Genomic DNA, 15,981 nt, shown 5'->3' with positions numbered 1-15,981 from the left:
AATTTTTTAAGTTCTGTCTGACACACAAAATATTTTCTGTATGAGCTGTCTTGTTGCTCCAGGTTATTCCTAATTTTGTTTGATATAATTCTGTTTCCTTCTAGGCAGGATTTTCTTTGACTTCTCGGTACTGCACTCAGTCAGTTAACACAATGTATTCATCCTCACTGTGGCTTTTTTCAGCTGACTTTTTTGTTCACTGTATTAGGGACTTTGCTCAATTGTGTTAATTTTGTTTAGAATTTGCTAGACTTCCAAACCTGTTGAGATTTTTTGCGTTATATTTTTACTGATCAAGTTCTGTGATTCTTAATATGAAGCACACCTTAGCTTAAAAATAATAATGTAAAACATATCTTCTGGTCATGTCCTGTAGTTTAGCCCCCAGAATAAGATTGTTTTCATGGACTCATCACCACTGACTAAACCATAGCCATGTTAATAATATTTTTCTTGTTTGGAAAATATGTTTTTTATTATCTTTGTAAGTGCTTCTTGTCTTTTTTTGTGTGCCAGTCCAAACTATGGGAAAGTCTCTCACAAGCTCTTGATTTAATTCTTCTTGCAGAGGATCTTATTCCTCATGTAAATAATTTGTGGTTGGAATAAGAGCTTGATTGATGTTTATGTTTTGGAAATTTTAACAATTAGCTGGCAATCTGGTCATTTATGTCATTGAATTCCATTTTTGGAAAGTCATGTGTACCAAAAAATCAGATCCACATCTCTTTATTTTTAATACTGAGTACCATGGTAGAGGGCTTAAATCAGGGATATGATTCCCTTACAGTGGAGAGTACTTTAAATTGCAGAAAAGAAATTAAACCCAAAATACAAGACATGAATGCAACAAAACCCTTGCTTTGCCACATTTGGAGTCTGGTTGTGTCTTGCAGTTATTGCAGGAAAAGGAAATAAGAATGCTTTTATTTTTCGCCTTTAGTTTTTCTGAGCTTTCAAGCAGAATTTTCTGTTGCCTCCTCTGTCCCTGGTTGAACTGGAACTGTTCACATAGGTCCTAAAACCTCCAAAGGATGGGAGAAGTGTACATAATAATATTTGTAGTCTCCAGAATCATATGAACCAACTGATACTGAGAATTTTCACATTTTCAATATCAGGGCTGAAGACCTCTATCAGGTCAGTTAAACCAATGTAAATAGTTAGCTGTTTTTGCACACAACTTTATATACACACCCACCATTTTATGCTTGAGAGGTGTGAAATTCTGCCTATAAAAATCCATTTTTAGTGATAAACAGAAGAGCTGGGGAAATCCGCTCAGCTGCCTGTCAGATGGGAAGATTCAATCTGCCCAGTCGGTGTCTGCAGATTCATGTGCTAGAAATTGTGTCTGTGGAGCAGCGGGCAGGGGTTGGGATTCCCTGCTGCCTGCGCAGCTGAAACTGCCCCTGTCATTTCCCCTTTGTTAGCCAGATGCCATATTAAGCCTCCTCTTTTAAATTTTTTTTTTAAGTTTCTGTATCATACTCTATATAAACAGTACTGAACTCATGTCCATAGTGGTATAAAAAACACTGCAAAATCGAATGATTCAGCCTTTACCATCAAAAAGGCTACTTTTCCACCAAGTTATCTAATAATAAATTTAATATACAAAAATGAATATAATTAATAAAAATTAAAATAATGATTTAAATACTTTTATTCTGATTCAAAATCAGACATCAAAGAGGATGTTTGATTTCTAGCAAAATCTCTAAAAAAGATGCAAAACCTTTCTAATGTAATTAAGATATTTTGACAATTGAGTTCTATCACACAGGCAGTAGTAATCACAGCAGTGAATCTATCTGTATTTTTAAAAACAGTTCTCCTATGTTACTTTGAAATGCAGTTGATCAGGTTTTAAATTATATTTGTATTTGAAAAGAGCAGCTTTTCATCTGCTGAGAATCTGTATGCTGAATTTCAGGCCAAAGTGAGTTTTTTTCCTGCTTTGTCTGATCTTGTGGCTTTGAAGTCGGCGTGGACGGGATCTTGCTGATTTCAGAGTTCTTAGGCTCATGCCCAGAGGTTAAACCCTTGGAAAAAAAGGAGAGGAGGGGGCAAGAGCTGTCAAAATGTGATTGAAATATATGGGTGAGTTATGAGCTCCAGCTCCCGTGAGGTTGCTGGGTGTGTGTATGTAGGCGCTTAACCTAAAGTTAAAGGTTCTGTTTTCCAAACTTGCGCAGCTACAGTTACCAACACAGGCTCAGATATAGGAAAGCGTATCTCTGAACATATAGAAACACCCCTTTCTTTTTCTGTGGATGGTTTATTTGATCACTGGATTGACATCTCGGCTTTTATCTCTGCTCGTCAGTAGCCAGACAGACCAGAAGTGCCAAATGCGGGCTGCTGCCCTCTTTCTTCTTTCCTTTCATAAACATAATTACAAAGGATGAAGCATGTCACTCCCTCAGTCAGTCTCACAAAGCCAGCTTTAAAAGCATGGAAACTGTCATATAGAGTTGACTTGAAACACTGTAAAATAAAAATAAAGCGAACGAGTCTCAGCTTGGCTTAAGATGAGACATCCGAGCCCTAAATGTCAATCCAGTCTATCTGAAATTCCTGAGTGAGTGTCTGCCACAGTGCCCTTCTTATTTCACGTAAAGAAAAACTTCATGTGATTTTTGCCTGAGCAATAAGTAAAGGGAAAAGGTATTTCTCTGAGCCCTGTTCGACATCCAAGCGTTGCTTACCATGCTCTTTCTTTTTCCCTCTGCCCCCCGCCCCCTTCCCCCCCCTCCTCCTGCAGAATCGCATCGGGAATTCCTTCACAGGCCTGCGTCTGGATACGTGCCAGAGGAGATCTGGAAGAAAGCTGGTAAGAACTGTTTAAAAACATGAGCTTAGTATTCTGGCAGCTGTGTGCAGTTGTTAACGCACTGATGTGAGGAATAAAAAAAAAAAAAAGAAAGGGTTTACTAGTAACAAGAAGAAATTGTATTTAATAATCTTAAACTGGAACTGATCAGAACATGAAATAATCTTTATAATGGAAGCATTTGCTGCTATAGTTAAGGGGCTATCAGTGCTTCCATTACAGACCCCTATTTTCAAGGGTTATAATGGTTCCAGGCTGAAACTTGATATGCTAAGGTTTCAATCTGTTAGCAATTTAAAAAAATGCTTTTGTGGGGTTTTTTTTTTTTTTAATCTTCAATGTTCTTACCTAGCTAAGGTAAGAATTCCCAAAACAGGGAAAAAAAAATAAGTATACCTGTTAAGGAAAAAACCTTTAGATATGCAGTGTAGCCATTCTTAATTTCAAAAAGACTTTGTGATCATCAGCCCCAAGTGAAGTCTGGGTTCATAAACCTGGTAAGTGTTCAAATAAGCAAAGAAGGTTGTGTCTCAACTGGTCCTAGTGGTTGCATGGAGATTCATGTCTTCTCCAAGGTTGAAAAGCACCATGGGAAGTTGTTGTGGTTGTGCTGAGTTTTCTTCAACACTTTGAAACTCTGCCTGAGCACAGGAGTTTCTTGCTGAGGATCCTTTTGTGGTGCTGCAGCCAAACCTTTGCACTTTCACCATCGATATCAGAGCTTCCTTGTTTTCAGAGGGGTCAGGAGTTGGCTCTTGAACCAGAACTGGGTAGTTGAGCTTCTACTCTCACGTGTCCCCACACACATACACGCACTGACGAAGAGAGCTTCTGAACACCAGTACAGCCATGTACTGCAGCTGCCTGAGCAGGACTAATGATCAAATGGCAAATATGCAGCAGTTTTGATGCTTTCAAGTGTCCTGTAACTGCTGGGTGTATTTTAGACTAGATGCAGAACACACAAATGGCATAATGTTGTATCAGACAAGAAGTTTGTGTAGCATGGGTTTATCATTTACAGTCAACATTTTTCAATGTGCAACTTAGTATTTTTGGATCTGTTGTAGTTTCTATGAAAAATAACAAAATTGTTACAACTTTTTCTTTTGTCCAAGAATCACGTAGCCTTTGTAACTCAATGCCCAGAGTATTTTTCAGAGTTTGTTTTGCCATATTTATGTTAACATCCTAAGTGAAAAATAAGAAAAAAATGTGCAGTCCCAGGAAGCCTTACAGAGAAGCATTATGCATGGGAATTTCAGGAATTTTATTTCTCTTGCAGTATCCAGGTTTTGATGTCATTTGGCATATCAGGCCATTTCTGACTCCAATAGAAGAAAAAAAAAATCTTCATATGCTAGCATACAAGTTAAATGAAGCTTTTGGCCTGAGTTATAAAACTGGATGTTCCTCATCATGTTTATCCAGATATGGTAGTATAAAGGAACTGAGACATGTCATGTAGTGAACAATTATGTCATCAGTTATTCTGAAACATATTTTTTTTTCTTTCTACCCTTTTCTGGACTCTATTTTCATGCTGATGTGGCTTTCAGTCAGATTCCCTTTATTAAGGGTGTCTGTGAACTGGAGAAGAAAAAAATCTGACCTGCTACAGGATGCATACCCCTATCTGTTACTAACAGTAGTAAAAAATCAGAAGACATAATGCTTTTAATAAATCATTGGCCTTCATTTTCAAGAGAGTGCACTGAAGCTGGAGATCTCCCCAGTTTCATAAGCAGTTCAAGGCAGTAAAAGTGCAATTCAGTGCCTGTAAGAACAGGTCTCTAATGCCATTTGAGATGCTGTGTAGTTTCCTGGCTGGGCTGCAACTGCCAGCCTAGAAGGCTGCAAATCTCTCACAAGTCATTTCTGCTAGCTCAGTGTGGGTATCTTGGTGTCTCAAATGGCCATAAAGACCGATGTGTAGACAGCTGAATTAAGTGTAAAAAGCCTGATTGAGAAGCTGAATCCGTTGAACTGAAAGAACTTGGCACAAAAACAGTTAATAAGCAACCCCAAAGTCATCTGAACCAGCAAATCATGTGTAAAAGGGATTCACTTTAAACTTTTTGAAATTGATAGACTCCAGTGCAATTCTTTAAGTATACCAAGTTGAGCACATGCTTTTGTGATTGTTGGAGCAAGCACGTAGCACACATCACCTTGTAAATTAAAGCCATGTGAACTCAATTCAGTTTCATATGTCAATGGAACAGAAAGTCATCAGTGTCCTGATTAATGACATTGAATAATAGTTATGCAGATGAAGAATCCAAGCCAAGTTCTCAGTGTCCTCAGTGGTCAAGAGCAAGGCAGGCATGTAAAGAGGGCCAGTCGGATCAGAGGTTGGATGACTTGCTTCGTGGAAATACTTATTCCTCTTAATTAAATACTGAGGTGATCTCAGGCCCTTTACGAGTTGCTGTCTTAGCTTCTTTCAGTTTAATGGGGAGACCATCTTCCAGCCATCCCCTGTCACACAGCAAGATCTACTGCTCATGGCAGTCCAGATGAAGTGCTGGAATTACCAAAAAGGCATGGGATGACTATACTTTCTCATACAAAGACAGTAAAACTCCTGCATGTTCGCCAGGGTACTCCTGAGAAAAAAATTACACATTTTGTGACGTGAAGGTGAGATAACTCACATCACCAACTCCCAGTGGCCTTCTTTGATAGGTCAGCCTGAGAGGGAGGTGATGCAAATGTCACAGTAACAGTGCCTCATCCCTGTCCATCACCTTTTCTTTTCTCATGATGTGGACTGAGGGTGCCTATGATGTGAGGGAGGTGCCCAGGAGCTGCCGTCATCATGTCAGGTTACATACAGCAGTGAATGATGAGTTGTGGAAGTGAAGGAACATTTCAGCTGAATTCTGAAGAAAAGACAAGGGAATTTAGAGCAAGAATGCTTAGCAGTAATTGGAAAATGGAGGATGCACATAAATGTATCTTAGATATTTAGTTTAAAAACCTACTGATTCAAGTTTTCTGATATTTGAATCTAATCTAATCTGTTTTCTGGAAAAGGAGCGGCATTCTGTAGTGCTTGATAGCTTAAAATTGTCAAGGCAAATAAAATCTACTTCACTGTCACTCATAACTTTTCCTCCACAAATATTACAGTTTTTATTCTTATCTGAAACTACAATGTCTGTATTCTATGGCTATGAAATACCTGTAGGTACTGGAAACATATCTTTTAAGGAGACGTGGACAAAATCAATGATAGTAAATTTTGTTTATTTTTAATAAATTGGGTGTCATGAGTTGGATGTCATGAGTCACAATATTGAAATCATGTGACCAAAAAGCACTGTAGTTTAACTTTGCTTTCATTTTTAGTATATCATTACACAAATTTTGCTGTTAAAGGTAATGGAAATACTAACGTCCAATCCATAGTTTATGCCAATTAAAATATCTAACCCCTTTTCCTTCAACATATGGACTCATATGTACTTGTAGCATCTTCACACACTCAGAAGCTTTGCAAAAAAACATGACATAGAAGTTAGAATATAAGGTTCAATTTTTATATTTGGATTGAAAAGAGGTAGATTATTTAGGATTAAAAGCTATAAAATTAGAAGTCTCTGTAAAATGTTGGGGTACTCTGCTTCCAAATTAAAATAATAGATGAAACTGTCATTTCTAACCACTGCAAACATTTCAGCATAAGACTGAGCTTATATGATGTAATGAAAGTGCATCATACCATACAAAGATAATTTCTATTCCATAGTAAATATCAGCAAGAATACTGATTTTCTCGAAGAAATCTACTTTGTTAATAACTGCAGTTCATAGATGCAAAACGTCTGTATTTAAGTTGCCTCATTTTTATAAAAATGGTAATAAAATTGCATCTGTATGTTTGCCTGTGTATATTTCTTTTCTCACGATCAGTGAATGTTTGCAGTTGGTAATAAATATTCAAGCACCTTGCAAATGTCCTACCAATTCCCTTTGCTGATCTGTGTGTGCCTGTGGGACTAGAATAGGAATGCATAATTTAAATATAAATTGCCTGATTTGCATATACAATTAGTCTAGCTGCAGCTTTGATCGTAAGCAAAAATTATTGTCCTGTATTGCCACTTAGATAGAATTTTAATTCACCTTGAATATTCAAAGTAAATTAAGCCTTGGCTGTATGGTTGAAGGGTATGATTTTTCCTCTCCTGAGGCTTTCCCCTAAACAACATTTATGGTAGGGTAATATAAGGGCATATTTTCAGCCTCATAAAAATAAAGGCATAAGTTTTATCTCTTAATTCCCCCCTCCCCACACCCAAAAACTTCAGCTGAAACATCTCTCACAGACACACACACATGGAGCACACACAACAAATAATACAACTCTTCTTTCATTTTAATTAATTCAATTTTAGTCAGTACATGGCTTAAAAATGTATCAATTGCAATTGTACTTGGCTTAATAATTGAAAATGGAAACTTCATGTAGTGGCTTAAAATAACAAATGCAGAGCTATGGGACATCAAAACTCGACAGTTTCTGACTTAGTATCTGTATGGAAGAGTTAGGTCTATGTGTGCATACACACAAATACATTTGAAGGAGCCTCCGAACTCAAACCCTTAACACAATTGTAATACTTAAATTTTAATCTACAGTAAATTTTTTTATTAGAAATCTATGTTTTTAATTAAACAGAACATTTAATTAAGGTGGTTTTTAAGTGGATGAAACAATTAAGTGCAAACACTTGAATGAAACATGTCATAATTAGTTTTAATAGAGTGTTAATTGGTACTGGGTTTGCCAAGTTAATAATTACTGCTTATTAAATTTTCAATTAATCATTGTCATTTTGCTTTGAATAAAGATGAAAATTAGATAAACTAATTCAGGGGGAGGATGGTTTCCTTGTTAATTAGAGCAGTTAATTAAAAAAAAAATTACTTGTTTTAGTTGTCAATTAAAAGACTGTTCATTAGTAAAATCTTTGCATTCTTCCTGCATCAAAACCCAAATAACTAATTTGTGACAATTCATGTTTTCTGGAATAAAAGATATGACACAAGTATATACTGAAGAAACAGCTCATAGCGACTTAGTTATTTTACAAAAACATTAGCCTTTGTATGTAATGAAGCAGTGTGCCCTGACTGAGTTTTAATTGTGCACTGGAGTCTTGTTGGCTTTGGTGTGCTCAAGGGCTCTGCAGCGTCAGGAAGTCGAGTCTTTGCCATGTAAACATCAGTGTGCAGAGGAGATCAATAGGTCAAAGGAATGTTCATAAACAAATTTTAATTCTGGCTTGTAAAATTATATGTCCAGGAAAAGATATTAGACGAATGATTTAATTTTTTTAAACAAAACCTTGGGTGTTTCGTGTATCTATTTTTTACATACAGAAAAAAAATGTTAATGACTGAATCCTGTCTTAATTTCCAAAGCTTAAAGATACCATTCTGAAAAAGTCTGTAATATTATGTCTTATGTAATAATTCTTGCTGAACATATTCATCAATCTGGTGTGCTGCAAAACCAATTTTCCAAGTAAAATCATCTAAAAGATTACAAAAACAATGCACCAGCAATCTGAAATGTCTGTACCTATTGAAGTACTAACTTTGAATCAAAATAGCAAGAATCACCACAAGTGTTAGAGATTTCTGAGAGATTTGGTGATGTGGAAGTAAAGAAGCAACAGGGTGGTCTTGAAGAGTCTTGAGGAATCAGATTCATCTTGGTCCTTCTCACCATGAAGACACAATACAGTAGCCTAACTGCTGCATTTCGTGCATTACTTCTGCATAGCCCTGTGCCAAACATCCTGTGCTGATGAGGATTTCTTCCCTCCTTTGCAGAGGAAGCTGTCAATGAAGTTAAACGTCAGGCAATGGCCGAGTTGCAGAAGGCAGTGTCAGAGGCCGAGCGGAAAGCTCACGACATGATCACTTCCGAGAGAGCTAAAATGGAGCGCACTGTTGCCGAAGCCAAGCGCCAGGCTGCAGAGGATGCACTAGCTGTTATCAATCAGCAAGAGGATTCAAGCGAGGTAAGTAAGGTCTTTGCTGGACAGGCACCTCTCTATCCAAGTGCACTCACTAGCTAGCAGCCCCATGCTAGGTTGTTTTTGTCAGAGCTTGAACCTGCTTTGTCTCCTCTGATGAAAAATTAGCGATAGTTGCTGTTTGGGAAGGTGGAGAATGGATGTCTTTGTATTGAATCTTCTCAAGTATCTTAATGGCTTCATCTGAGTTCAAAAACATGAAAACCATTGTGATGCTGGAAGAAAATAGGATCTGTACAATTACCTGGAACAGGAAATAGGATGACATGAAGCTGTCATCAACCTTAGGTGTGCCTGAGCTGGCTTAAATCTACCTGGCACAGGCTATTCATGTGACATGAGGAGTTCAGTGCCTGCTATTAACTATTTGGACATTCTCACTGGATGTATACTACAGGCACATGCAGACCTCCAAATTTTCTTGCCTACGTGGTCATCTGAGCCCAAAATAGCTAAAGGACTTGAGCTGCAGTGACACCTCTTAACTGATGTTCAGGATTACATATAATGTATGTTTCTCTTCTAATTTAGCATTTCACTAGCTTTATTTTCAAGCTCTTCAAACTGCTGATACTGAGTTGATAACAACAGTATATGGTGGAAAATATTTCATGTTCAGATCTAATTTAAACAAAAACAAAACAAAACAAAAAACAACAGTCATTTATGAGATTATAGAGCAAAGTAGCTAAAAGCTTTTCTGGGGAAGGTGTTGGGTGTAGAAGCTATTAGTAAAAGTTCCTGTAGGACAGAAATATATGTGGATTTACAAGTGTTTCCTTAATTTGAACGTGTTAATTTGACTGCAGGGTATATTTGAGAGTTGAAGAGTGGGCAAACAGTATTTGGAAAGAAGAAAAATAAACTGAAACAACAACAGAGTGTAAAACAAGAATAAGCATGTTAAGCCCTGATTTACTTTCAAACTTGAGTGTGGGAACCTCGAATTCCTGCGCAGCAGCACCAACAGCAGGAAGCTAGGAGTGAAAGACCAGGGTGTGATTTACCAGTGCTGCAGAATTTTGCATCCATTACAGACAAATAATGATGTCCTAGGTTAAAATTGCCTTTAAAGACAGACATGACACAAATTACACCAGGTATTTCTATATAATCTTTGTTTCTTAAGGCCACTGAAATGAAAGTACATTACTTTCATAGCCTATTTACTGTTTCTGTACTGAGATCTTGGCTGTAGTAAAAATACTTTTTAATGTAAGTTCTAAATTGCAGGGAGTTGGAAAAATATCTGATAGCAGTACCTGTTGTGTGGTGTTATGTATTAGTGTACATTACTGTCAAAGCACTTTTCCTGGATTGTATGGGTCACGTTGTAGAAGAGTGACTTAAGTTGAAAGATGCAGATTAGGTAGCTGAAGCATGCTGAGAAAACTGGCAAAAGTCATGAGCAGATAAGCCAGTGGCATACTGCAGTATGCATCCATAATTTGTGGGAGCGTAAGATTTTAATTCATACCAGGCTTCTCCAGAGATGAAAGACTATTGTGGGATCACTGAATGCCCAAAGTTTCTCCTTAATGTGTAGCAGATGAATAACAAGGAGACAAAAGGAATTGATTTTCAGCATCTGAAAGTTTCTCAAGAAGAAAGGGACCAGGAGAAGTATATGTACCCTTTAAGTATTAACTGTTCCATTGCAGATTAAATGAGACATAAATTCAATTTATTGGCATTTTGTATCTGAGATATTCAAGGACATTTTTCGTACACCGTGTTCATAGAAATGACATTTGTCTGACTTAGCGTCCTTAAAGAGCTATCATTTTATGTGTGTATATATACAAGAGATTCCCATTATCAAAACCAAAATTCCAAAGGTAAATGCCTCAGAGGAAATTGCAAATTAAATCTATTTAGTGAACCGTTGTAGTGTAGGCAGGACAGATGAAGGCCTTATGTGCCAGTGCATACAGGCCATTCTTCTACAAGTAAATGCATATCCAGACTCATTTGTGTGCTCTAATTCACTCCTGAGCAGTCATAGCTCTGGAAAAGGCTGTATGACAACAGACATCTTAACTTCATCTTCAGAAGAATTGCTTATGAGGTTGTTCACTTCTTGGAACCAGAACTTTAAAAAAGGGCAAATAATTCTTTTAATTTCATTCTAATGAAATATGACTCATAGGGTTACAGATGTTCTCAGAGCTGTTCATAGTCGAGGAGGATACAAGCCTTCTGGACCTAGACAAAACTACATACTTAGGACCTATTTAGTGGCCTAGTCCTGCAGCTTTCACTCTGGTGGTCATAAGTGGCACATTAGGGTGGCTGTTTTGAGAAGTAAAATGCAGGTTTTAATAGACCTCGGTGTTTACAGGTGCCTGGTTAATTCTGAAGGCAGATGACAAGGATACTTAATAGTATGTGTGTCCAGTTCTTACTGGTACGTCTTCAACTTCCAATTATGCCAAACTCCAACCAAGTAGGTCATGCTTCCCACAACTACCTGTTGACTTAGGCTGTCTCTTCTTTTTTTTTTGATAACACATGGAAAAATGGACCAGTCTTTTCCTTCATCTTCGAGGACAGGCGATCAGTTTGTTAGTGTTTGAGAAGTGTCTCTTTGGAGATGAGACCCTGTGTTTATTGGGGCTGAGGAACAGAACTTCACAGTTACTTGGGTGTTCATTATCTTTCGATCTCTCTGTGAATATTCCTTTTCATTTGTCTGGGTTGTAAGTCTCCATAAACCTTTCTGTTTACAAAGTTGTTTACAACTTTCAGCTGTACTCTGTAAATATGTATATCCAGGACTAGAATAGTTTCAAGTTTGAGGGCATTCTAATAGCAGCTCCTGAAGTCTTAGAAGCATAGAAGAAGGTACAGCACCTCTCCTTATTTCTTATCCTTGGTGAGATATTACTCCAAGGCCTGCAAGAGAGCTTAGTATAGGCTGCTGTACAACCTCTGTGCAGTTCCTGACAGCATATTTCTCCCACGGGTGTCATTTGTTCTTTTGGCTGTGGAAACTATGGATGGAGATGGGAATTTGGCACCGTATTTCTGATGTTTCTGATATAAATTTCATCTGCCACAGCCACTCCCTGTCTGTTGGCAAGTTTTCTCCCTTACAGTTCTTCATTTGTTATTTAGTAAAATGCAGCCTGGACCTAACTGAGGTTTCTTGGAGCTGCTTTGGTCTGAGGACTTTGGGCCATGATTTCTATTGCAGTCTGCTCTGGAGCCCAAAACAATATCTGGGCCTAAGACTCTAGATTTTTGTAATTATTGTTTTTTTAAGATGATGTGCTCTCTTCCAAGACCTTTCAGAAGTTTCACATAGAGAAGTATATGTGTGTGTGTATTTGGAACCAGAAAACGTGGCTTCCATGACTGAAAAAAACAAACAAACAAAAAAAAACACATTGCAGTTGACATGTGGAGCTGACTAGAGCAATCTCACCAGATTTTACTGGCCTCAATGTCTGTACATTTACTTTTTGAAAATTTCCACAGCTTCTCAGCATAAGCTCTTGCAACTGACTAGAGCATTTTCATTATTTTCTGTTATCACAAGGAGAGATTGGATGAGGACCAGTGAACAGAGCACACTGTTGTTGGAAAGCAAAAGAACAAGAGAAGGCCTACCTGTCAGCATGATTGTTCTTGAACCACAAATTATTTCTTTACCAGTTTCTTACAGTTGCTTGACAAAAGATGACCCATTCATCAGTAGTTGACTTGGCTAAGTACAGAAACATGTGTGAGCAGCCTACTCTTTAATGACTGCCGTGCTTGCTTTGGCTGCAATATACTGTTGTGCAAATCAATTTTAATAGTAAGGGTGAACAGCTTAGCAAAGAGACTGGCTGCCCAGATTGTAGGGAGGAGGGCAGGGGGAGAATTAAAACATCTGTCTTTCTGCTCTGGTATAAAATGCCACTGAAAAATCTGACAGTCAGTGTTCTTCCTCACTTTTAGTAGGGTGGGGGCTGGGGACAGCAAAGGAGCACAAATGTTTCATTTCTCTCTACTTAAAGCAGATGCTGACATCTGCTCAGATAAAACAAGTATGTAACTGGTCCAACACTGCTTTTAAGAGATGTGTAATGTTAAGGCTTGTTTACATTGCAGCAGCTTATGTTGTATGTGAACATCACACTTACCTGACATTTTGAAGACAGCTGGGCTCAATCTCTGCTGACCAATCCACTGAGACCAGGATTGTGCCAGCAAACCTGACTCTGAGTATCAGATGCTGTGATATAGGCAAGCCCCATTTTCTGGGCTGACATTGAATTTATGCATGTCAGCTAATGTTTAAATTTTTTTTTTTTTGGCTGGGCATCTCTTAGAAAGCAGCAGTTTATTCTCTGTACTGGCGGGTGGTACAGAGGCACCAGAGCCCTGGGTTCAGCACAGGATCAGTCTAGATGTGATGTGAACACTGGCACTGCCCCAGGCTGCTAAGCTAAGCCTGTCTAGCCAGCTTGCCACATCCCTTCAATATGATTCTCCACACTTGTGTTTTCAGGATGCAGCTTCTCCATGCGAGCTTGTATGAACACAGGTATACTTCACACACAATAAACAGTAGCTTGGGTAAGCCTTGACTGTTCAGTGATAGGGCTAACTCTATTAGAAACATCTTAAGCCTTGAATGTCTTTGTAAGGTGTACTGCATTTAGAAGTACCATGGGAATTTCCAAAGAATGTGTTTCCCATTCTAAAAGGTCTTTGATAGAATCAGTCCTCATTTATGCCACTGTTGTTTCAGTGATCTCTAGATTCTTTCTCTTCTGGTTAGCAGTGATTGAGTGCTGAATGCCATGGTCCTTGAAGAACCTGGAAAAATCCCTGCTTCTTTTCCTGGTAAACTGTGGAAAACCAGAATTTGTCAAAAATGACAAAGCAGTGTTTGATACTGTATTATGGCATTTCAGAGTTCATCATCTCTTAGACATACCAAGGTCCTCAAGGTCCTTTTTATTTTTTCCCCTTTCTTTCTTTAAACCATCTCTACTCTGAGTCTCAGATGGAGGTGTCAGAGAAAAGCAAATGCCCAACTGTGGTTAAATGTTTCAGAGATTAAAGTGATGGGATGGGCAAAATTATTGACAAATATGTATCCTGGTACTGGAGACCACAGAAATGGAGAGCATTTGTTTTGAGAATTTTCATGATGGCAAACAGAAGTTTCTGAGTTCTGTTTGAAGATGGAAGCTTAAGTGGATGAGAATTAAGAGTCTGACCTAAGATAAGGCTTTGACCTAAGACTGATGTTCCTTGTCAGTTGAAAGAAGAGGATGAAATATGATCACTGGCATAGATTCGGAGTGAGATTCCCATCTGGTGTAATTTAGCCCAATTTCATTGAATTAATCCATTTTCAGGGTAGTGAAGTTAAATTGAATTATGTAGTCTGAGAATCTGGCCTTTTGTATAACCTCAATGTTTCACAGGAAAATCAATGCAGAGTTAAACTATAATCCAGTCCTCCTCATAGTTTTAGCTACATCTGGAACTCTATAAAACACAAGCTGGAAGTGCAGTATAGTAAGTCTCTCCCCAGAGACAGAGAAAATAGACAGGAGAGGCTTTGAGAGATCCACTACTCTTTTTCCCGATGCATGATCAGCTGTAGCTGTGTTGTAACTGTAATATCCCTGTTTTGTCTGTGTTTTAGTGATGAAGATTCCCCAGTATTTGAAGTGCATCATCCCAGCATGGACAGTATTCCAGGCTGGGCTTTGCCAGCACTGGGAGGTAGTCTTAACTCAGGTATCAAGCTGTCCATAGTCCCCTTTGTATGTCCTGGTATATGATGTTTGCCACCTTGTCACCAACATGACATTGTGGTCCTCTGTTATCTGAGATGCCATGTATGCAGTTCAGCCTCTGTGATCCATTTCCTCCTTGCTTCTGGCTTGTACAGAAATACCTGCTTAGGCCTTATACCAACCTCTCAAACGGGAGAGAAGATGCCTTGAGCATGGTCAATCCCATAGTGAGTTCAGCTCTGTCCACGATGTCTAGATCAATGGAGAACATGTGAGCAGAGGTTTACCAAGTACAGCCCAGGCCATTAACCAGCAACTTGAACTTGTTTTTTCTTCAGTAGAATGTGGATTCTGAAGCTATCCTCCAGCAACATGAACAGAAAACATGCATTGCCAAAGCTTACAGTTGTTGATCCCTATCTCTACTGCTGTTTTTCACTGCTTATACATGGAAAGGAGCAGCCAGTGGTCACAGTGGTGAGGATTGTGTAGGACAGAGAGTTCAGTGTGTCAAATCCAGCTGCTATTGTACAAGCTCCTCATGGCACATGTGCTTGTTTATGCTAATTTATACCGTCGTAATTCTTAAATGCAATAATTTGTTGCATAAATGTGAGCTGTAAAATTTATTTTGAAATTCTTGCATTTTACATGCTTTTATTCCCACAATTACATTAAAGCTGTAATGACCTGTTAAATTATAAATAATATGTGCAGTGGACAAAATCACGTACTAGACAATGTAGGACACATTAAGTAAATCATGTAAGGAACCAACTTAGAGCTTTGTCACTTCATTAAAATCTTGCACTTATTTATCACTTTACATGTTCTGCACAGGCTGATAGTTAACTGATGACTATTCAAATTAAAAAGCTGGACCTGTAACGTTAAAATTTAAATGTCTGTTTTCTGACATTAATACAGACATTACAGTAAGAAACCAAAATACTGTATGGTGGCTCTGGTCAGGTCTAGAAGTCAGTTCTGTCTGTGTAGATGTGTCCTCCCCAATAAGGGAAGCAAAATGAAGATACTTCAGAAATTGGCCTGTATTAACTAGATAGATTTTTGAATAGAGAAAGTTTGCCATCCCCATAATAAACTAGAGCATGCTCTTCAGTGGTGCAGTAGGATCTCCATAAGGGAGGGATTCCTGCACCTGGGCAGGTGCTGGTAGACTTCAGCATTTTTCCATGTGAGGAAAACTGCCTTTTCAGAAACGTCTGCATGGGGAGGTTTTGTACATGTGTATTTGTTTTCAGATTAGGGGATTAAGGGAAATACGGACCAAGCCCAGGGATGGCAATTTAGCTGGAAATGAATAGCTAGAAGGTCAGCAAGCATG

At 38.3% G+C, this 15,981-nt stretch overlaps 1 protein-coding gene across 3 annotated transcripts in view; it reads left to right on the top strand.

Annotated features, from left to right (window-relative positions):
- The window catches only part of RUNX1T1 (RUNX1 partner transcriptional co-repressor 1), a 115,370-nt gene that overhangs the window by 93,654 nt on the left and 5,735 nt on the right, over positions 1-15,981 (top strand). For all 3 annotated transcript variants that reach the window (XM_080581277.1, XM_080581278.1, XM_080581279.1), the window contains 2 exons: positions 2,768-2,836; positions 8,684-8,874. In XM_080581277.1, the coding sequence (XP_080437403.1) occupies positions 2,768-2,836; positions 8,684-8,874 (260 nt within the window). The remainder of the gene's footprint in view (positions 1-2,767; positions 2,837-8,683; positions 8,875-15,981) is intronic.

The sequence above is a fragment of the Anser brachyrhynchus genome, assembly GCF_964034855.1.
Source record: "Anser brachyrhynchus genome assembly, chromosome: 2".
Classification (NCBI taxonomy): Eukaryota; Metazoa; Chordata; class Aves; order Anseriformes; family Anatidae; genus Anser; species Anser brachyrhynchus.
This window is presented reverse-complemented; position numbering and strand designations above follow the sequence as displayed.